The sequence below is a fragment of the Mauremys reevesii genome, linkage group 16 (genome assembly GCF_016161935.1).
Source record: "Mauremys reevesii isolate NIE-2019 linkage group 16, ASM1616193v1, whole genome shotgun sequence".
Taxonomy (NCBI): Eukaryota; Metazoa; Chordata; order Testudines; family Geoemydidae; genus Mauremys; species Mauremys reevesii.
In genome coordinates, this window is record NC_052638.1 from 44131938 (window position 1) to 44154808 (window position 22871).

Consider the following 22871-nt stretch of genomic DNA (forward strand, 5'->3'; position numbering starts at 1 on the left):
TATGCAGTGATGAGAGGAGAGATGAAGTCCCATTGTGCTTATTTAAGGTCAAGTGAAAAGCTCAGTCTTAGCTAATGAACAAGGTATCTTGCCAAGTGCTGGTAGTTCTACCTTGTATGGGAGGAACAGGACTATGGCCAATGAGAGAGCTGGGACATCTGCAGATCAGGGGATGGAGGGGCCCCTCTAGTCCCAAGATACTGAGCTCAGCACAAGCAGTAAGCTAGTCACTGCTAACAGGCAGAGCCATGGAGCAGATGTGGAACTAAGAATGCATCTGTTCTGCTCACATTCACAAGATTTAAATATGAGGGCTGGTTAAGAGCAGCTTGGCTTGGCTCTAGCTGGAGCTGTTCTCTCATGGTAGGGGTGCTTGTTGTGGTCATGGTCCTGTGTTCTGATTGTAGCAGAGCAGATGCAATGTCCTGAGCCAGGGAAAACGGTGCTGCCCCTTCCTGGTGTCCAGGCTTGCAGCCACAGAGAGAGAGGAGCTGGTAGGACAGCTTGGGTATGCACAAGCCACCCTAAAACTCATACATCTGCATTGGCTTCTCTCTCAGCTGATGAACTGTTTTGTATCCCCTGACAGCAAGGCCAGCACTGACCAAGAACACCACAATGGCAATGCAGCTAAAGAGCCCAGCTGCTATCTCTGCCCCATGCACACTGCAGTTGAAGCCTTGGTAGCCTTTGCTTTGGTAGAGATGCTCTCTCTCTTTGCACACTGGAGAATCGTAGGCATCCAACAGATGGTGGAAGTAGAAGTAGAGAGCAGGCAGGAAGCCAAGTGCAATCAATATGTCCAGGGTGCATTCAAGCAGCAGCCAGGCTGGGAAATGCCATGGCAGCCGCAGCACACCAACCAAAACCAGAAGGCAAGAGAAGGCCATCAGGGCCCCTCCCACAGCCATCGCTGCCCTTGCAGTCGGCAGCTTTAATTGGTAGAACTGGGTGTCAAGTTGCTGGGCTTTTTCCCCCTCTGCCCCATCAAAGCCACTATAAGCCCCTCCATACTGATAGTAGTAAATGCCCCCCAAGCTGGGAATGCCGGTGTAACCGCCTGTCGAGCTGTAGGACACAGAGCTGCAGATCAGGATCAGCATGGTCAGCAGAACTTCCACCAGCTGGCAGCAAGCTGCAAAGATGAACAATTCAAAGGCCAGTTAGCAATGAGTCTCTTACTGAGAAGGTCCTGCATCCCCTCGTAACTATAAGAGGGCTGGCTTCTCTCACAGCAGCACCGGGGAATGAGGGAAGGCGTGCCTGTTGCTGACCATGAATTAAGTAGCTGAAGCTCCCTGAGGGAAAGATGACCACAGGACAACATGCAAGGCCCACCTTTTCCTCACCAGTTTCCTTGTACATTTTCCCATGACTGCAAAGCCTAACTTCTTCCTTAGGTGTCTGATGACAAGGCAGCCATACAGCATAGTGGGGAACTACTCCTCACAGTCCTACTGTCAAGTGTCTTTCAATTGTTGTTGAAGTACCTGGATCTCTGGGGAGGGGCTTGCAATTGTTACAAATCAAAACAAATCAAGAAGCTTGATTAATATGAGAGCTCCTCACCTGCCCTCTGAATGCAGGGGGCGGACCAGAAGAAGCAGCCAAGTTCCAGCCTATCTGCTTTAGGAGGGAGGAGGAGAGACTATTTTGCTTTGATCTTTATATTTTAAGGGCCTTTTTTCTTAGGTGCTGAGCACCCACAACTTCAGATAAATCCATGGGACCTGTGGACACTCTGTCATGCTGAGGGGTGTGACACAGCTACCTTGACAGACAGGAGCAACGAATGCAAACAAGCCAGCAGCCCCAGAGCAGGAAATAAAGGCAGCTGTTAGTGGGCTCTGAAAATCTAATTTGTTTTAACTTGCTTCAAACCCCAAAAGGCACATAGCCTTACCAAGGGCATCCCTCATCACCACTGTATGCAATGGACAGGGCAAGCTTCACAACTTTGCCAAGCACTCAGCCACTTTGGGGTGCAAATGAAGAAGCCACCTGAGGCAGGACCAGCTGGGAGCACCCTGTATTCCAAACCTAGGGAAGGGCCAATCGCCTGGCTGGGAACACGCTATACTCCTAGCCTTCTCGCTCCCTGAACATTCAGAGCCAGCAGTAGCTGGATATGCTGCTGGATCCAGTCAGCTCCCTTCAGTGTCCATGGGGGTGTACGGCAAATTAACTGTGCCAAACATCTCAGCCCCTGTATCCAAAAACTGACAGTCTATGCACTTGCTCCAGTGGAGGGAAGAGTCTTAGGAGTAAAGGGTGCACAGAAATTTCACCCTCACGCCTGGAATAAAGCATAAAGGAACTTGGTCATACACCCTCTAAACTGTCCAGTCAGAGAAGGCAGCAGAGAGCCCAGGTGATGGCTCAGTACTGGGTGCAGGCCCTGACTTTACCCCTGAGCATTACATGACAGCAGCGGAGGATACGGGAGGCAAGTTGCTGTGCGAGGTTGGATTGGCTGTAAAACAGTATGAAGGAGAAAAGGGGCAGCTTTTTAAAGTAGGAGACTTGACAGCAACTTGATTCTTTCTGAGCAACTAATTCATGCATGCAAAGGCACCAAAACCCTCCCCCATTCCCTGCTCCCAACAGGTTTCTGGAGGAGTTTTATTGCAACTGATACTGGGCAAAGTTCCATCATCCACTGATACAAGCTCATAAAAGGGGTGTAATAACTGCCTGACACCCTTTATCTAGCCTCCTCTGCTCTCCTCTCAGCATCAACAGCAAATCCCATTCCTGCTGCTCCCTGTAGGTTGATGCCCACCACCAAGTCACAGGAGTAGAGAGACGTGCAGCTCACCAGAGCCCTCACCTCAATAACCCACACTCAGCTTAAGGCATGAGTGAGAGTGAGAGTTCACCAGCCACTGGCACAACCTCTTCCTTGCCCTTCTGCAGTATGACACAGCCTAGCCCCGGGATCAGCAAGTGAACAGCTCTCCTGGAATCAGGTGTTGTCTTTGTCTCAGAGGACAGATCCCCAACCGGCAAGATACATCCCAGCTATGGACCTTGCTGCAGGCATGGCCATCTCCTGGGTCTAAAGTGCACACGGTTCAAATGGGTGTGTGTACGCACATAGGTTAAAGAGCACTGGGTTGAAGAGGGTCTGTGTGTACGTACACACACACACACAGGTTGAAGTCCACTCAGTTGCAATAGGTCTGCGTACACATAGATTCAGAGATTCTAAAGACAGAAGGGACCATTGCCATCAGGATAAAGTGCACCCACAGACACACGCGAGTTAAAATGCACTGCATTAAGGATACACACACAGGGTAAGTGTGTCAGGTTACAGTGGGTTTGTACACACATGGTAAGTATGTCGGGTTATAGTAGGTTTGTGTACACACACCACACATAGGGTAAATGTGTGGGGTTAGGTCCTAGCCCTGGAAATCAAATTTCTGAAAAGGAGTAGGGTTGCTGAGTCATGCAGGTTGTTAGCACCACCTGTGGGGACCCTCCTCTGATTGGCTGTTCTCTCCACTGCCCCACTTCCTAAGCTACAGCAGCCAATCAGGACTCCCCCTGCCCCCCCCCCCTCCCCCAGAGCGGACCTCCTCCCAGGAGGAGCTGAGGGAACAGGGTAGGGCAACCAAACAGCAAGTGTGAAAAATCGGGATGGAGGTGGGGGGTAATAGGAGCCTATATAAGAAAAAGACCCAAAAATCGGGACATCCGGTCACCCTAGGGCAGGGTGAGCCCAGCAGCTCAAGACACACATCCAGCTACCGGCCAGGGGCACAGAGGGAACTGGCAGGTGCCTCTGTCCAGTCTCATCAGAACTAACAGCCAAGAGGCAGCAGGGGCAGGGGCAGCAGACCCCTCTCCCCCCACTTTAGACAGGACACCTGGCACCCGCATCCCCCAGACAGGGCCCTGTGCACTATGGGAATTAGTGCAGAGCATCCGCTGAGTCACAGGCAGGTGTGTCTTACCTCTGGCCGTGCACAGGTAGCGGCACTGGTAACACTCCAGCAGGCCTGACGGCTCTGCCTGGTAGCACTCCGGCCTCTCGCAGCTGGGTCCACGTATGGGGGATGGCAACACAGGTGGGGGCTCCTCACTGCCAGCCAAACACAGAGACTCAGAGACAGAGGCTTACCTGGCAGGGGGTCAAAGCAGGTGGGGGAGAGGGGAGTGGGGCAAAGGGGTCCAGAAGCCATGAATATGGAGCAGAGGGATGGGGGGCAGAGATAAGAGCCAAGGCTGGGGGTCAGAGTGCTGGGATTGGGGGCAGAGGGATAGGGGCAAGCTAGATGGAGGAAGGGGCAAGGGTGCTGTGGGGCAGGGCTGAGAGGGGCTGAGGGCAGAGTTAGTGGGAGAGCGGGCATGGAGGCAAGTGCTGGGGGGCAGGTGGAGGAGCAGTAGGGGATGGGTCAGAGTAGGGCAGGCAGGGGGTGCTGGGAGGAAGCGGGGGGAGGGGCAGGTGGCCAGTGGAGAGAGGGTTCTGGGAGGGGCAATGGGGGTGGGGGCTTGGGGCAGGAGTGGGCACTGGGAGAAGAGGTGAGGGGCAGGTGGCCCGTTGGAGGGAGAGGCAGTGGGGTGGGCAGAGGGCACTAGCAGAGGATAGTGGCTTGGGGCAGGAGTGGGGGTGGGGACAGGGTAGGGGCAGGAGGGGTGCTGGGTGGCAGGTGTGGGGAGGCGGGGTGGGCCGGGGAGGGGGAGGTAGGGGGCACTGGGGGCGGAGGGTGTGGGGGCAGGGGTGGGTCGCGCCAGGGCAGGCGCCGCTCGCACCGGCCGGGCCGGGGCCCCGGGGGGGGGGCCGGGCGCGGCGCGCGCCGTGCTCGGCGGCCGGGGCCGCCTCCGCTCGCGCTCCGCCATCTCGGGCCGGGACTGAAGCGAGAGACCCGCCCCGTGCCCGGCGGCGCTCAGCTCATTGGGCCGGGTGGGGCTCACCTGGCTGGGCCGGGCGGGGCGGGCCTGGACAGAGGGAGCCCGGGCGGGGCGGGGCTCACCTGGCCGGGCGGGGCGCTCACCTCACGGGGCGGGGCGGGGCTCACCTGGCCGGGCGGGGTGCTCACCTCACGGGGCCGGGCGGGGCTCACCTCACGGGGCCGGGCGAGGCTCACCTGACCGGAGGGACCCCGGCGGGGCCTGAGGCGGAGGCTGGCGGTCGGTATTTGTGGTGGCCGAGGTCTGCTCTACACCCTGGCCAGACGCGGACCCACCCAAGCGCCTCTGGCCGTGGCAGGGGTTCGAGCCCCACTAGAGGATGCTCGTCCCCAGACTTGGGGTCCCAGGGGTGTCACACAGCAGCCGAGGGAGAAACCTGCAGAGCTCGGCACACCCACCACCTCTGCCCCGAGGTGTGAGCCTGTAGCCAGACACCCTGGCTACGTCTACACAGCAAAACCCTCCACCAGGGACTCACACTTCAGCCTGCCACACACGCCGGGTTCCTGCACAGCAGCACAAACAAGAGCTGGCTAGAGACGTCCCAACTCAGACACTGATAATGCCCCGCCTGAGCCACAGTGGCCACCAGGCTATTTTTAATGCCATGGGATGAGCCCTGCAAGCCCATCTCTGTAGACCCAGATTCTGAGGCTCACTGCTGTGGGTTGGGTTTTTTTTGCTGTATAGACAAACCCCTTGAATATTCCTCTGGTGAGTGCTGCTGCAGACAGGACGGTGGCTGGCTTTAAACTCGGTGGCCCTGTTGCAGTACTTTAGATGGGAGGTATGGGCATAACTCAGTCACTGTCTAGCATTAAACAGTGTTAAACAAGGTCTAGGTTTTGGTATACAGAACCGTCAGCCTGCTTAGTAGCATAGTAAACATAGCATTAAAAATTCTTTTAATTGTTAACAATACAGAGAAGGAAAAAAGTTAAAGCATTTGAAATGTAAAGTATTAAGTAAGGCTTTCATTTTAACTACATGCCTTGTTCTCTTCCTTTTAAGCTGGAAAATGTTGTTAGAAGGGAAAGCCCTTGTTTGACAGTCTCTTAGAAAGATGGTAATAACTGTCCTTCAGGGGAAAAGAGAAGTTAGTTGCCATGGGCTGGAGCTGTTGCTAAAATCTGATCCTGTTTCATCTCAGGTGGTGTTTGGGGTTCAGCTGGAGCCAGTCGGGGTGGCAGTCATCTGAAGCCCTCTCTCTGGCTTGTCTGATCAGGACATTGTTCAGGATCAGGATGACGAAGGTCCAGGGTCCCAGGACACGGTAGGTGTGGCAGCTAAGAAATCAAAGCTTACTCTAGTAGCCTCCATCTATTCTACCCAATTTTTCTTTAAGGACCCACAAAGGGAATAGTCGGTAGAACAGCCCATCGCCTCATTATTTTGCCCACTAATTAGGCCTAATATTTGACACATGAATTTTGGTTCATTAATTTCTGGTTCCACGTCTTCTGTTTTTACCAAGCACAAGCTTAACACAGTTGTTGAGTTATATCATCCGATCTTTTCAGCACCTTTTCCCATCAACAGTTGTTGTTATAGATTATTGTGACATCTTAGCAACTTTACATAGTTTTTACAGTCAAGCTCTCAATTAATGTAAATTTCTTGGTCCAATTATCACAAGAGTCCATTGCTTCAGTTCCTTTGCTGGGGCTGGCAACAGGGCTGCCCCGGGGGGCCAGGGGGAGAAGTGGGGCAATTTGTCCCAGGCTCAGGGGCCCCCATGAGAGTTTTTCAGGGAGCGGGGGCCTTCAATCACTCCGGGGGCCCTGGAAAACTCATGCGGGGCCCGGGCCCTGGAGCTTCTTCCACTCCGGGTCTTCGGCAGCAATTTGGCGGCGGGGGGGGGGGTCCTTCTGCCCCGGCCCCCTGAATCCTCTGTGCAGCCCTGACTGGCAATGATTGTCAGGGAGGTGCAGAAAATACCACCCCATGCGAGATTCATGGAGACAGTGGGGCCATTTCATGCCTTTGGCCTTCTAGAGGCAACTGCAGCAGTATAGACTGTGCTTCAGTAAGTAGCCTTGAAAACAGAATAGCTCCCACAGCCCAGGCGGGTCTAAGGGCGCCTTGCAAACACCTCACATCTGCCCAGGGTTTGCCGGGGAAAGACCAGCAAACTCACCAGACCATGACTCTTAAGGAAATGCTGCCCAGCCTGGAGTGCAGGGAGAGAAGTGCAGAGACCTTCATGTTCAGGCTCAGCTGGGATATAGTTGTGATGAGGTAGGGAGGAAGTGCCAGGTGGAGAGGGCGTGTGGGGAGGGAGCGCAGGGTGGAGAAGGGCATGGGGGGCAATGAAGTGGGGAGACAGCACCAGATGGGGAGGGGGAAGCAGTAGGTGGTCTGAGGTGGGGAAGGCAGGCCAGCCAGGAAGGGGCAACAATTTAGTTCTTGTTCTTGCTTCGGCATTCTCTCTGACTCTGCTTTTCCACGTTGCGTCTGTTGTTGCTGCTTCACTAGGTGCCTTTTGTCAATGAGGGAGCTCAGCTCTGGCCTGCCCTGCCTTGCCCTTAGGCGAGAGCGCTGACCTGGTGCAGTAACTGGGATGGACACCCTGTGTTGCAAACCAGAGAGGATGCAATAGAGTGAAATGCCCAGTCTCTTCTTCCTGTGGTGGTTCCAATGCAAGGCAGCCAGGAGCCTTTCATCTGGACATTCCCTAACGTCATAGCAAGGTGTACCAACTGTCTCTTGTAAATAAATAATCATAGGAACAATGAACGCAATATGACAACCTCCCACCTCTCCACCACACACAGCACCTCCATCCCACTGCACCTCTCTTTCCCTCCCAATCCCCAGCTCTGTTGGTTATTTACTCTGTGTGGAATGTGCAACAGCATGAAACACTTACGTAATAAATCAAAAACAGGAGACACAGTTACCTAATATTTGCTTTGATGTTAAGGCAGAGCAAGGAGAGATCTTTCCCCACACAGGGCAGTGACACTGGAGTTGTTCCCAATAGCACTTCCTGCTGCTGGGCAGCTTTGAGAGTCCACAAAACACAACAGCTCTAACAATGAGCACAACTCATCGATTCATGCCCTGTCAGCCAGTCAGGGCTTTTGATTGCCCTCCACCCCAAGATCCTTTCTCTAACTACAGGTATCACCTTGGGCACCATCAGAGTCCCAGTGAGTTGAGCACACTACTTGGCTGGTGACCCTACAGCTTCTCCAGCCCTGGGTGCAAGAGCTGGGGAGGAAGGGGATTGGAATCAAATCCCCTGTTACACCAGCAAATGCTTTCAGCTCCTGGGAGAAACTGCGGGGAGGGCTGGGAGTTAAGTCCGAAAGTGTTGCAGGACTCTTAGTGCCCATAGCTCACTTGAATCTGCCCCGCTACCCCCAGGCCCATACACACGGTCGTGTAAAGTTCAATGGCCACCAAAACAACAGACCTGCATTCCCCTGAGCAGCTTATCTGAGGCCTACTTGCTGCTGCTGCATAAACTGGGCAGAAACTCTAAGCAATGGGCTCTCATTTTAATGCAGCAGAAGTTAAGTGTGGTCTCCCTGTCAGTCTGAAGAGGCAAACATTCTCTGGAAGGGTTTTTGTGGCCTTCTCTAGAGCTTAACCTTGGGGTAATATAAACAACAACTATCTTCTCATGGCTGAAATCAGAACGTGAGAAAGCAGGTACATGGTAAATTGTGAAAAGTGTCTGGAGAGACCATGAACATCTCTAGAGACACCACATCGAGGCCAGGCATGTCAGCAACATGGGGTTAAAACCCTTCCAGGTATATCCGAGTTACAAACAGAGGGACAGGAAAAGCCAAATGAGACTTAAAATAAATGTACAATGTCGGCAGCCTTAGCTTTCCATCTGCACTTCTCTAATCCTTCCATACCTACTTCATAAAATTTTGGGATGAAGAAGTTTTCCAAGGGAATTTGTACTGCAGTGATAGTAATCGTCCCTCTTCCTCTGTTTCATAACTGTTTAAGAAACCCACAGCCCAAATCTGCAGTTTGGATAAGCCACTATTCTTGTACTGCTTGTAAGCTGAGTCTTCCTCGCATTGATTTCACAGGTACATATCTCCACTACCAAGTGTGATGATGTCACCCTCCTGGTCTTTGCTCTTTTTGGGGAAATGCTAGGATTTCATGATCTGGGCCTAGAAGGTTTGTGGTTGTATATGAGACATGTTGGCTGTGTTCTGATGATACCCCGATTTGCCATGGCATGTGAAATCTTATGAGCAGTGAGAATGGATTGCCTGCATTATGCTGTTTGTCTGTTCACTGTGCTATTTGTACAGGACATCTTTCTGGGGACTGTGGTACAGTGTTACACATTATGGCTGTTGCAGAAGGTTGGGCTCAGCACACTGTTGAGAGAAGTCTGGGTCTCAGAGATGTGATAAAGGAAGCAGTATTGACAAGCCTAATCATTCAGACATCATGAGTCCAGCCCCCAAAATTGAGAGTGGCCTTAAAAATGTGAGGTTCTTTTCATTTGTCTCCTCACGTTGGAGCCTCTGGTTCACAGTTTCCAACTTTTCTTTGTAGCCCTGAAGGCAAGCAATTTTTTTTTTTTAGATGAAGGCTGAGATTCTCTTGTAACTACAGAAACCCAGGAGCTGGGACTTGAAGAAAAATACCTAATATCGTGAGACTCGTGATAAAATGATAAGTGGTTATCGCACCCTTGGCAGCACTAAGAAAGCACCAGCAATATTTTGGACATGGCCTGGCTGGGTGGGCGGGAGAGAGGGAGACAGCAAAGCTGACTCCCAGACAGGGTGGGGACAGCTGAGCAGCAGGGAGGATAGGGTTGTAAGCAGACACAGAGAATGAGGCAGCTGAGAAGCTGACAGGGAAGACAAAGAGTTGATGTGGGACATGTTAAGTATGATATACTGAAGGGTGTTTGGATTCCAGGGAGTATGTATTTGATTTGTGGGCAGTCACAGATTTCACTGACCTTGGTGGGTGCGATAACCACTTTCCATTCCAGCTAAATAAGGAAACAAATTAATGCCCTGTTGTATAATGATAGCCAAAACAAAGGTAGCCAGCTACTGCCCAAAGACTAGAGCAAATACAAATATGGGCTAGGATTTCCTTTGGTTGCAGCTGTGTCCGCGACTGAGCCAGAAGCAGCCAGAAAACACCCAAAGAGAGGCAGAAAGCCAGGAGACAGAAAGTGAAGTGACATGTAATGTGGCCCTGAGAGAAGGCCACAAGAGAGAGCTTTTTGGGCAGAGTACTGGCTGGAAAGAGGCTCAGTGCTGGTGTATACTAGAGTGCTTTGCTGATATAGCTGTACTGTTTTTTATACCAGCAAAGTATTCCTCCTTTGGACCCAGTTTTTCCTGCAAAACTTCTGCTGGTATACCTAATTCCACCCCCGGTAAATATAGCTGCATCGGTGCTAGAAGCTGTTGGCAAGGTAGTGATGTCAGTCACAGATCACACCTCTTTGCACCACTGACTGACATTGGTACGTCTGGAGAACTTTGAAGGGTAGCCTTGGCCTTAGAATAGTGAGTAAAGAGCTGCCTCCTGTTGTTTTTTCCTACTGTGTTTGGGGAAACAGGACTTTGTACATCCTCTATAAATAGGATTGCATCAAAGAAATACTTGACTCATGTCATCAATTTCTCCTCCTAACAGAAACAATCTCCAATGTCCCAAATATTGGCTACTTGTGTCATAAAGAGTTAGTTAAGGGTTAAGGTTTTTTTCGACCTGTAAAGGGTTAACAAGCAGTACCTGTGGACACCTGACCAGAGGACCAATCAGGGACAAGATAATTTCAAATCCTTGTGGAGGGAAGTTTTTTTCTTCTGTTCTTTGTTTTTAGAGAGTCTCTCTTGGGAGTTAAGAGAGTCCAGACATCTTAATCAAGTCCTCCCAGGTTTCTGCAATAAATTCTTCTATTCAAGCTAGTGAGTATTAGCAAGGAACTAGTATTCTTATACTTTTATTTCTGTATTTGCAATTCTGTGTTTTGCTATAGAATTTCTTTAATTCTGTACTGTTATTGCTTTTACTGAGAAAGAAAGGAGGGGGGATTCTCTCCAGAGATTGATAAGTTTAGACCCTGTATTTTTGCATCTTGGTAATACAGAGATAGTGTATTTTTTCTTTCTTTAATAAATTCTTTTCTTTGGACTTGGTTAATTCCTTCTCTTGTGGAGATTCAAGGGAAGGGGAGGGGGGAAGAGTGAGTTCCTCCTGAGGTTGATTCACAGGGTTGAATCGGGGTGAATCTCTCCAGAGTGGCTAGGAGAGAGGGAGGGGGAAAGTGGGCTGCTTCCCTGTGTGTAGAGATTGAGGGAGATTGAATCTGTGTTCCCCAGGGGAAGTTTGGGGAAGGACTGTGTCCCAATTCACGTACATTATTGGGTGGTGGCAGCTTTTACCAGATCTAAACTAGGATTTAAGTTTAGCTAAATCCATGCAGGTCTCCATATTGGAACCCAACAGCTCCAAGTGGGGGTGAGACCTATGACATGATCCCACCTTTGCCACCATGTCATAGGTCTCACCCCCACTTGGAGCTGTTGGGTTCCAATATGGGGACCTGCATGGATTTATCTAAAAATGACACCTCTGGTTTCCATTTCTGGACTCTGAAACGCTGATGAGCGTGATCAGGGGTTATGCCCATTCTGTATCTAGCCTTGGTTAGGAACAGTTTATAGTCGTTCATTTTGTCCTTAGGCATTTCAGCTGCCACCTGTGATAAGTCTCCGCAGAGCTGTGACCTCAGCTCTACCATGTACTGGTCTTCAGGGATGTTGTACCCAATGCAGGCCCTTTCAAAGTTTTCTAAGAAGGCCTCAACATCATCACCTATCCTGTAGGTGGGAAATTTCTTGGAATGGGGAACAGTGGCTGGAGAAGGGTTGTTGGGTTGGTCTGGGCTGGAACAGGTGGAGTAGCTCTTGCTATTTCCAGGTCTTTGTCTTTTAACTCCATTCGTTTCTTGTGGTCAGCCTCTCTGGCTTGTAGTATCTCCAGCTCCCTCTTGTGGTTAGCTTCCTCCCTCCGGTGGGTAGCTTCCTCCCTCTCCTTTTCTGCCTCAAGTAATTGTAATTGCAATCTAGCAAGCTCCATTTTTTCAAGTGTATCACTCATGTCTGTGCCCTATGGTGCTGGCCACACCCCTCTGCAGTCAGGGTATGTGCTGTGTTGCTTGCTTCAGTTCCTAACCCTGTCTATCATTGACTAAACAAAGAGAAATCAAATCTTTTGTTTTGCAAATTGTGTTCTGCGGGAGTGACTGTTCACAGCCACTGACTGTGCTTTTGACCGAGAAAGAAAAAAAAAATTTCCCCCTCCACCCAAGAGTAAGACAAACCGGTTTAACCAGTGTCTCTCGCCCTTGCTAAGTAGCTCTCAGTATGGGGTCTCCTTTAACAAAGCCTTGCCAGAAAACCCTCATTCCCTCCAGCCAACGTAGCTGAAAATTCCTTCTAACCCTGAAAAACTACTTTAAAACTCCCTTTGGTAGAAAAGCCTTGCCTCTGTATGGCTCTCAGGTTCGTCACCGCTGCCAACCATGTCATAGGTCTCACCCCCACTTGGAGCTGTTGGGTTCCAATATGGGGACCTGCATGGATTTAGCTAAACTTAAATCCTAGTTTAGATCTGGTAAAAGCTGCCACCACCCAATAATGTATGTGTATTGGGACACAGTCCTTCCCCAAACTTCCCCTGGGGAACACAGATTCAATCTCCCTGAATCTCTACACACAGGGAAGCAGCCCACTTCCCCCCTCCCTCTCTCCTAGCCACTCTGGAGAGATTCACCCCGATTCAACCCTGTGAATCAACCTCAGGAGGAACTCACTCTTCCCCCCCTCCCCTTCCCTTGAATCTCCACAAGAGAAGGAATTAACTAAGTCCAAAGAAAAGAATTTATTAAAGAAAGAAAAAAAAGTACACTATCTCTGTATTACCAAGATGCAAAAATACAGGGTCTAAACTTATCAATCTCTGGAGAGAATCCCCCCTCCTTTCTTTCTCAGTAAAAGCAATAACAGTACAGAATTAAAGAAATTCTATAGCAAAACACAGAATTGCAAATACAGAAATAAAAGTATAAGAATACTAGTTCCTTGCTAATACTCACTGCTTGAATAGAAGAATTTATTGCAGAAACCTGGGAGGACTTGATTAAGATGTCTGGACTCTCTTAACTCCCAAGAGAGACTCTCTAAAAACAAAGAACAGAAAAAAAAACTTCCCTCCACAGGGATTTGAAATTATCTTGTCCCTGATTGGTCCTCTGGTCAGGTGTCCACAGGTACTGCTTGTTAACCCTTTACAGGTCGAAAAAAAAACCTTAACCCTTAACTAACTGTTTATGACAACTTGGGTAAAAAGAAAGCAATAAGTTGACAGGCCCAGGAGGAGATGTTGGAGAGAGTGAAACCAAGATGTAGGCCTGGGCCAAAGGAGATGTGTCAGGACTGGCAAGTGGACTGTTGAGTTCTTGACTAGTTGAAGCTACCAGCTTCCTCGTGGGTAGGAACAGAAGGGTGGCTATCTAGTGCCCTGTAGCATGAGAACTCCACCACTGCCATCCTCCCTTAGTCTCTGGTGTATCCTCCCCTCCTCCCTGCCTCTTCATGCACTGTCTGAAGTGCCATGGAGAGGTAACCCTGGAATTGCTCCCTCTGGATCTCACTCTCAGCCCATGCTCCTCCCTCCTTCTCTAGGCAGGCCTCCAGCCTTGCGTGTAATTCAGGGCATGTCTACACTGCCCCGCAGTTCAGACTAAGGGCATGTGAATAGCAGTATGCATGCACTGCACTGTAACTCCCCCCCCCGCCCCCCGATGGATGCTGCAGTCACAAACATAAAGGTTCCAAGCTTGCATTAATGTACTCCTGACCGTGCCCTGCTGTTCACACCCCCTTAGCCCGAATAGCGGGGCAGTGTAGACATGCCCCCCAATTCTTCTTCAAGGACCTCTGTAGATTCCCACTCATGGGATCAAAGATGCCTGTGTCACCCTCTTCTGGAACCTTCTGCAAAGCCATGCCTGTTGTATCTGGGGGCACTGAGTTTCCAGGGAACTGAGGCTGGGTAAGGAATGTGCATGCCTAAACACCTCCATTCCCTTCTTGATACCATAGGCCATGGCTGAAGGAACCCACAGCTGCTTCTGGATCCTACTTCCTGCTGCCCCCTGCACTCCATCTGGCCAGGTCCCCAGCCTTATGTAACACAGATTATCTGTTGTCTCCATGCCAATATTTTCCCTGCTGCAGGCAGGATCCTGCCATGCCCTCCTCTGAACCTCGCTGCCATGCACAGGATTACGGGTAGAGTCTCTGGGTTGCGTCAGTTTAGGGTGTTTATTGCTAAGCAGAATAGTCTACGTGAGGGCCTCAGGACTTAACCCTTACAACTCTGCCCAGGGCCAGCTCCAGCTTTTTTGCCGCCCCAAGCGGCAAAGGGGAAAAAAAATGATAAAGCCGTGATTGGCGGCACTTCAGCGGCAGCTCTACTGCACCGCTTCATTCTTCAGCGGCAATTTGGTGTCCAGTCCTTCCCTCTGAGATGGACCGAGGGGCCTGCCACCAAATTGCTGCCGAAGACCCAGACATGCCGCCCCTTTCCTTTGGCCGCCCCAAGCACCTGCTCCCTGCACTGGTGCCTGGAGCTGGCCCTGACTCTGCCTAAACTCAAAGAGATAAAGGCCTCTGGGAGAGGCAGAAAAAAGAATTCACAAACATTCTGAAAATGTTGTGTTTGGGAGTTTCTGGTAGAAGCCAACTTCTCATTTTCTTTCTTTTTTTTTTTTTTTTTTAAGTGTGATGGTGGGCAGGGGACAGTTCAAGTTTTTGAAGCAAGTTAAAACTAAATTTCTTTGTGAAATGTTTGTTTTTGACACAGGCCATTTTTCATGTGAAATCTTTAGATGAGCGCTGGCACGAGGGATGCAGCAACTATTTCAGCACATGTTTCAGAGTAGCAGCCGTGTTAGTCTGTATCCGCAAAAAGAACAGGAGTCCTTGTGGCACCTTAGAGACTAACACATTTATTTCAGAGACATGTAACCCAGCTGGGGTGTTGCACCTGACCCTTAACACCAGTGCAATATCCTGGCCCTGCCATCTGCCCCTCCAGTGCTTGATGTCCTAGCACCAGGTGTCTCAGCACCCCAATGGCAGAGCCACTTTGTTTTCCATTATTCTCTTCCTTGATCATAGTGCAGGCCTGGCCCCACAGGCCTCAGCAGTAGAGACACTAGAAGTTCTACAACTCTCCAGCCACCAGACAAGCCCAAGAGATTGGCCAGCCCCCTAAGTGCCCAGGAGGCCCCTTGCTGCCAGGACCTGGTCCACACAACAATGTGTTTTCCTGTTAGAAGACAAAACGGTGAGCTCTTTGCTTCAGGCAAAGGCTGTTCCTGTACCCATCCAGCAGAATGGGGCGCCCATGTCAGCTAGCTGGGAGTAACCCTGGGCAGTAGCTGCTACAAGGCTGCTGCAGCTTGTCCTGGCCTATGCTGAGCATCATGTCACCTGTTTATAGCCACATTCTGACAGGGCAAGATGTCACCATGGAGACGCACCCTGGGGGCTGATGTGTACCATTTTGTTTCCAGCTGACTCTGGGACAGAGCTGCAGAATTAATGCTAATAGCCTGTCAGGGTTGGTGGCTGGGTAATGTAAGCACCAGGCCAAGCCAGGGCCTTGCTCATCCTTTCTCCACCTACACTGGTGGATACCAACAGGCACTGTCATGTTGACCGCTGACCCCTGACATTGTGTCATCAGCCTGTTTGTTTGCAGGGAGATTAGCAGGGTTCCTGCAGCCCATGAGCAGCTCTTTGATCTTCAGTCAGCCCCAGACACAGGCAGTCTCAGTGGGGGAGGGTTGGTATCAATGGACTAGAAGCAGCCTTTGTAAGGCTAAAAAATTAAAACCTCCTTTACCTGTGCATGCTGCCCTCCCGGAGTAGCCCCCCAAGGGGCAGTGAAGCGTCACTTCACCTTGCTGTGACATCCCAGCACCTGCCCACCCCAAGAGAACTTTTGGAATCATTAGCTGTTGGCACTGAGGGAGAGAAGTTGCATCACCTTCCATTATCTGCTGAGAAGATCAGGCTGTGTGGGCCCTGGGACAAATAACTGGGACAACTGAGACTCCATTTAACTCTTAGGGCCCTGGCACATTCAGACAAAGGCTGAGGAGATGTGTGCCTGTTTGTTCAGTTGCCAAAGGAGTAACAGCCCCTCTCATAGGTATCTGCATGATGCCTGCAATTGGTGCCCTTTCTGAGCTATGGGATCTAGAAACGAGGGGCCCAAAGCCTTGGGGTGGAAAGGACAAACTTGTAGCTTTTGTTGTCCCTCACTTTGGGGCGCAGTGGCTCTACAATGTGCTTGGGTCAGGGGTAGCTGGGCCGCTGGGGACCCCCATAGCTAAGTGCACAGGGGTAGGCAGCGCAGAGAGGAAGCACCCAGTGACATCCAGAAATCCAAACTATGCCCCTCTGCCTGCAGGTCCCAGAAAGAGTTAATGTGCAGGAGAGTACCAGATGTTTGAAGTGAGAGCAGTTGTAGTGGGGAGGGAGGGGGTGTTTTTGAGTGGGGGAGTACAGCCCTCACTGACAGCCAATAGCCGAAAGATTCAAGCCCAACGCCCAGTTCTGGAAACTATTTCATGGGCTGGGGAATTGCATTTGACTTTCTTCTCAGGGCAACTCGTCAAGGATAAGGGACAGACTCGGACACTGGGCACTGCGCTGTAGAAGGTAAAGTACTGAGCTCTGGCACTTGGTGTTTCCTTCGGGAGAGACTAGCCTGGGTCACTGCAGAGGCAGAGTTTCTTCTTTCCATGCAGCCAGTTTCCCCTGCAGACGGGGCATGCCCAGGGTTCTAGGCTGTGGGGCTGTTTCAGACCCATCTTGTCGCTGTGCTGCGTGCATGTTCTCCTGTGCCGGAGACTGGTCAAGTAGGCTCCTTGGTGTGTGTTCAGACCCCAGCTGCACTAGCAAGGAGGCCAGAAGCTCAGGCCAAATGCTTTTCTTTTCTGGATTGGGTTGAGTCTGTGGTTGGTTTCTTTGTCACTGGGCTCTGCTGAATGGTTTCTCTCTCCCAACTGGCTTTCCTCAGCAGAGCTGATAAATGCAAGAAGGGCTCAAACCTCAAAGAAGAAACTCAAACTAACATGGGAAAAAGTGGGGGCTGATATCAGGAGATATCCCAACCCTAGGGTGAAATCTCAGTGCTCTGCCTATGTCTCATCTGTCCTGGGAATGCCAGCAGTGGGGAGGTTCGGTGCAGTTGGGATTACACTCGCTGGGGGATGAACCTGTCACTATTCTGGTTACACTTTTTGTAGCTGGAAAGCACAACATCACTGCTCAGTTAATTCAGCCTCTCACAGTATGTGAGTGTAGCCTGAGCCCCTTGTGAGCAATATGTGGGGGGGACCCTTGGTCCAAGCCACAGTGTAGGTGAATGAGTCCATTCTGCCTTAGCCAATGGCAGCTCCCTTTTTCTAGGAGCTTCGCTGCATACCCTTCACTATGCCCATTATTATCTGCTCAGGAATTCTCATCTCCTCCCCATGAGCCATCTCTCTGCTGCCTTCTCAGTGACAGGGAGGGAATCGTGTGTTTTACACCTTCCTCTCTGCAGGGTCTGCCCTGAAGAACAGTGCAGGGCCAACAGCGTCTCTGCAGAATCTAAGCTGTCATTTTAACAGCATTAAGTGCCTGTCCTTTCAGTTGTGGAGGACCTTTCTGAGCGTCACCCCTGCCAGGTGCTCAGAATTTCTGCAGACAGACAGGCAGTCACAAATTGGGTAAATCCATCCTTGCAGTCAGGGACTTACACCTAGGAGGGCTTCAGCCTAACAGCTCTGGGAGGCGTCACTGACCCCCATTCATCTCAGCAGTGTGTTAATTCTGAAGCCCAGTGATGACCACGAAAATGACAAGGTTGCAAATTCCCAACTTGCGGCTTTAGCAGAAACCTGCCTCTCCTGTGGGGCTGTGGGTGGAGCTGGGGTGGAGTAGCATCTTTAGTCCTGTTCTCCTGTGGCAGGGTCTCATTTAGGGTGACCAGATGTCCCGATTTAATAGGGGCAGTCCTGATATTTGGGGCTTTGTCTTATATAGACACCTGTTATCCCCCACCCCCGTCCCAATTTTTCACACTTGTGTGTGGTCACCTTAGTCTCATTATTATGTGGGTTGGCTTTCCTCATCTGTTTCTTTCCTCTCTCTCCTTTCCCCATCCCCACTCTCTCTGCCTCCCTCTCCCTTCCAGCCAGTCTGTTGGCACTGCTGATCTAGGACCTGGGATTAGGGATTGATATGTAAGGCCAGTGACCATCAAAGGCCTAACTGCAAAGGCCTCACTTTTGGACCCTCAAGCAGCCACTCCCCTTTGTATCTTGTATGGGGCAGAGCACACAGCTGGTGCATAACAAATAATGCACAACAATGGCTAACTCTGGGGAGTGCCCTTTCTCTCGGGCAGATCTCAGAATGGACTCTTACCTGATCCAAATGAACGGCAATAGCGATGTCCATGTACATAGAAATGGGAACAGCCCCTCCCTGAGGAAGGTGAAAGGCCGGAAGCCTAGATGGGCAGTCCGGGCCTCTGAGATGTCCAAGAAGACTTTCAATCCCATCCGAGCCATCGTGGACACTATGAAAGTGGAACCGAACCCAAACAAGCCCATGATCTCCTTGTCCCTAGGTGAGTACTGGGAAATGCACTGGGTGGTAGCTGAAGAGATGTGGTACTGAGGGCCCCTGAGCTGAGCTGCAGCCGAGGGGTCTCTGAAGCATTCGGGAGGGAGGGTGTGCTGTGTACAGCTCCGTCATTAAAGGACATGAGAAAAAAGGATTTTGCTGTTTGTCATTCCCTAAAAGGTGACCCAACGGTGTTTGGAAACCTCCCCACTGATGATGAGGTCACCCAGGCTGTGAAGGAGGCCCTGGACTCAGGGAACTACAATGGATATGCTCCTTCAGTCGGTAAGGCCCCATGATTCCTCTTCTAAGGGCAGTGTCCTAGCCCAGCTTGTGCACAGGAGGACAGAGCTGAGCCAGGGGATCTAGACAGATGTCCTGTTACATCTTTCTGATTGACACAGACTCACTCCGATACTCCTCTGGTCCTGTGTATGCCCATGCACACCAATGAGCAGCAGGGCATTTGAACAGGTTGGAGGCCTGATTTGCTCATGGAGGAGCTGTGCTGCTTTGTCCCGGTCATTATGTGGCCATTGTTCTGGGAAAAGGCTGGGCCAGACACAATTCTGCCTCCTGGATAGGTATCCTCACAGTAGTGTGATGTGGGGAAGGCGTTGCATCCTCGTTCTGCTCCATATCTTGTCACTTTGGCTAGCTGTTTTAGTCCCATTGCTTCAAACAGTCATTCAAGACCCATGGGAGGCCAAATCCATCCCTGTTGTGACCCCATAGATACTGAGAATATCCCTCAGAGTGAGGGCCCTGGAGCAGAGCAAAGATTGCTGCATTCCTACACAGTTTTGTTCTTGATATAAGTACGCACTTTCCACACCATGCTGGCTTGGCCAGGGAGGTTGTAGACCCAGTTACCGGCGGAGTTAACTTGGGCTGTGGGGACTGGGCATGGGGATTAATTCAGGGGCAGGGGGACTTTGCATTGGAGCAGGCCCCTATCTGTGCTGTAAAGCCTGCACTTCCAAGGCCTGCTCTGGAGTGAGGATGTCACTCACCTGCCCTGGGTGCTGAGAGCAGCTGGTTCAGTGATGGAACATGGTGCTTGTGTCAGGGCCCACTGATCTTGTCTTTTGTTTCCTTCGGAATTCAGACAAATTCCATCCTGCCCTGGGGTTTATTCCTCTGGAGACCCCTCTTTGTGCTGTGTGGTCACTGCCCCATGCCTCTGGTGGTTCCTGCACAGAATGGGGAAATCCGGTAAAACCACCGTCACTCCATATTCCATCCTTTTCTCCCAAGGGTACCAGTCTTGCCGGCAGGTAGTTGCTGCGTATTATAGCTGCCCCGAAGCACCTCTGGAAGCTCAGGTAATGAAGCCTTCCTGGCAAAAGTCCTCACTAGAGAATGAACGGGCTCCGTGGTGTTAGCAACAAACTAGACAGTCCAGCACGGTGGGGCCCCAACTGTGCTTTTCTCACACCTTGTCTCTATCCAAGGAGGGAGCAAGATGGCTGGATATGATCCATTTCCAAAGTGACCTTATCTGGCTTTCTGCCCCAATCCTGGGGCCTGCCTGTCACCCATTCCTGGCTTTCTGATCTGGTGGGCTTGAGCTCCCCAGAAGCCAGCAGTGGTTGCTGCTGTCTGTTTAGCTTCTTCCAGGCCCTTTTAGCCAAGAAGCCCTTACTCCCAGTTCAGCCATCAGTGACTGCTTTGGAATTTCTCAGAGCAGCGTTTGGTTGCATTCAAAGAGCTCATTCTTGTTTGCTATCTGCAGGACGTTATCCTGACGAGTGGCTGCAGCCAGGCTATCGAACTTGCATTAGCAGTGCTGGCTAATCCAGGGCAGAACATCCTGGTGCCAAGACCTGGCTTCTCTCTCTACAAGACCCTTGCACTCTCCATGGGGATTGAGGTCAAATTCTACAACCTCTTGGTAAGGCAGTTAGGAGCGGAATGCCGCAGCCCCAGGGATCTCTTACCCTCCTCATACGAAAAGGAAGGAAGGCGGGAAGTGCCAAAGCCAAATAAGCTGCTGCCAGAGCCTATCAGCCCAGCCCTTCTCATGGGCCTTCGGCTTTCCATGGTGGCCGTGCTCCCCGAGGCCCCTTTGTAAGTTATGCCTTCTCACAGGGAGGAAGAAATGCTGGTGCCTTTCATTAGGCGCAAAGCACAGCTACGTCTGCATGGTCTTTGCCCTGCACCTGACCACGCACGCTCCACATCCTGCACCTGGCCTAGGGTGACCAGATGTCCCGATTTTATAGGGACGGTCCCAATTTTTGGGTCTTTTTCTTATATAGGCTCCTGTTACCTCCCACCCCGTCCCGATTTTTCACACTTGCTGTCTGGTCACCCTAGTCTGGCCGGACCCTCGTGTCTCACTCCGGGCCTGGACTCCTAGTCCCTCAGCCTGTGCCCCTCTCCTCACTCTGTGCCCGGACCTTCTGCACTTCATCCCCATGCCTGGTGCCCAGCCCCCAGCTGGATCCTCACTCCATACTCCATGCCTTATTCTTCATCTTCACGCACCCTCCCCTCTCCTCCTCCTCACTAGCCTGAGAAAGCCTGGGAAATTGACTTGAAGCACTTGGAGTCGCTGGTGGATGAGAAGACGGCCTGTCTCATTGTGAACAACCCTTCTAACCCCTGCGGCTCCGTATTCAGCAAGAGCCATCTCCAGAAAATCCTGGCTGGTGAGTATCTGAGCACTGAGCCAGGGTAGGGCTGTCGTTTGCTGCCTTGCCCTATCCTCTGCTTATCTGTTTCAGTCTAATTATGGTGAGCTCTATGGCAGGACCTGACCTATTATGTGGCAGTGTTGGTGCTACAGAAATAACAGTACCAGGGCCTGGAGGATTCACCCCACACTCTGTGACTTACCCTGTTCCCAGGGCCTTTGGGACAACCCTGCACAGAGTCAGCATGGCCAGGGAAGGGATGCAGGATGAGAGGTCCTAGGGTCTGTCCCTAACCCACTGTGTGGCTCTTCTCTGGCTGTATAATGGGGATATTGCTCCTGATCCACCTCTCAGAATCCATGCTGGGAAAGCCTTCAACATTATGATTAGTGGATCAGTGCTGTCTGTCCCAGGCCTGGGGTCAGAGCAGGCATAGGCCCTGCAAGCCTAGCCCTGGGAAGGATTGTTCCTAACAACGTATTCTCTAATGCTTTGTCCACTGGTTTGCATGTCCGAAACAAGGAACATGGAGACCCTCTGTGGGTGGATTGTGGTCTGTTCTGTAGGGCTAGGGGAGAGCCCATGCCTGGCCTCTGTAGGATGAGGGTGAGTCTGCACCCTGTAGGGAAACAAGGCAGCCAGTTTCAGTGTTTACTTCTCTCCCCCAGTGGCCTCGAGACAATGTGTCCCCATCCTAGCTGATGAAATCTATGGAGACATGGTGAGTGCCTGTCCCTGCCATGCACAAACTGCACCCAGAGCCTGGGTCTTTGGCTTCTCACTATACACTTGCCCCTTGGTAGCAGGGTTTAAGAGTAACTAGTCCCAGACAAGAGCCTTAGCCATTAGTCCTGCTGCCCTTGAGAACAGCCATGTACTGTACTTGCAGCTCCCTGGTCCTGTCTGCCCAGCTGTCCCCTGGAAGGGCGTCTCGTGTCTGGTACTCTCCTTTCCTCTGGGTGGGTCAAACTCAGAGCTGCGAGCACTCGCACTCTTGTGTGCATTTCTGTGCTTGTGTCTCCCAGCCAGAGGCCCCTGTCATCCCTTAATTAGGACCAGATGTGCAGGGTCTGGCTCTTTGCACTGCACATGAATTCCCCCTTGAAGCAGCCCTACAGCTCCCCCAAACCTGCTCTCTGCACCATCTGTTTCATGCCAGAGTCTCACTGCTCATCTGCTTTGATATCCCTGCCAGTGAATTAATGAGTCAACCCCCTGCCCTCCCAGAGCTCCCCATCTCTCACAGGGAATTGGCAAGGAGAGGGTGGCTGCTAATGCATCCTCTTGTCTCACAGGTGTTTGCAGAGTGCAAGTATGAGCCCATAGCAACTCTCAGCACCAACGTGCCGATCCTGTCCTGTGGAGGCCTGGCCAAGCGATGGCTGGTCCCAGGCTGGAGGATGGGATGGATCCTGGTTAATGATCGGAGAGACATCTTTGGGAATGAGGTGAGGAATGTTGTCTGGTGGCCTTCTCGATGCCAGCAATAGCGCCACACACTAAACATGCACAGTCAGCAGGCACCTTCCCCTGCACGTGCACACACCACTGCCTTTCACTCAGGCACAGGCATGCACTCTTCCTCCCACTCACACATGCTCCCTTG

General features: G+C 51.4%; 2 protein-coding genes across 8 annotated transcripts in view; one reads left to right on the plus strand and one right to left on the minus strand.

Annotated features, from left to right (window-relative positions):
• Nucleotides 1-6300, minus strand: MARVELD3 (MARVEL domain containing 3). Its single transcript, XM_039503665.1, has 4 exons — nt 6273-6300; nt 5097-5175; nt 3963-4090; nt 1-1135 (listed from the first exon to the last, which is right to left on the minus strand). Exons 1-4 carry the CDS (start codon nt 6298-6300, stop codon nt 525-527), a joined length of 846 nt encoding a protein of 281 aa, XP_039359599.1. The 3' UTR covers nt 1-524.
• TAT (tyrosine aminotransferase) overlaps nt 5074-22871 on the plus strand; it is a 27664-nt gene continuing 9866 nt past the window's right edge. For 2 of the 7 annotated variants that reach the window (XM_039502695.1, XM_039502702.1), the window contains exons 1-10: nt 5074-5707; nt 6071-6193; nt 8976-9069; nt 18406-18630; nt 18807-18911; nt 19884-19951; nt 20362-20520; nt 21142-21280; nt 21934-21986; nt 22561-22713. In XM_039502695.1, coding sequence (XP_039358629.1) covers nt 9039-9069; nt 18406-18630; nt 18807-18911; nt 19884-19951; nt 20362-20520; nt 21142-21280; nt 21934-21986; nt 22561-22713 — 933 coding nt within the window. In that variant the 5' untranslated portion in view covers nt 5074-5707; nt 6071-6193; nt 8976-9038. Of the gene's footprint in view, nt 5708-6070; nt 6194-8975; nt 9070-16614; nt 16671-18405; nt 18631-18806; nt 18912-19883; nt 19952-20361; nt 20521-21141; nt 21281-21933; nt 21987-22560; nt 22714-22871 lie in introns of all 7 variants that reach the window. The other 5 variants (XM_039502697.1, XM_039502699.1, XM_039502696.1 and 2 more) reach the window with 5 other exon arrangements.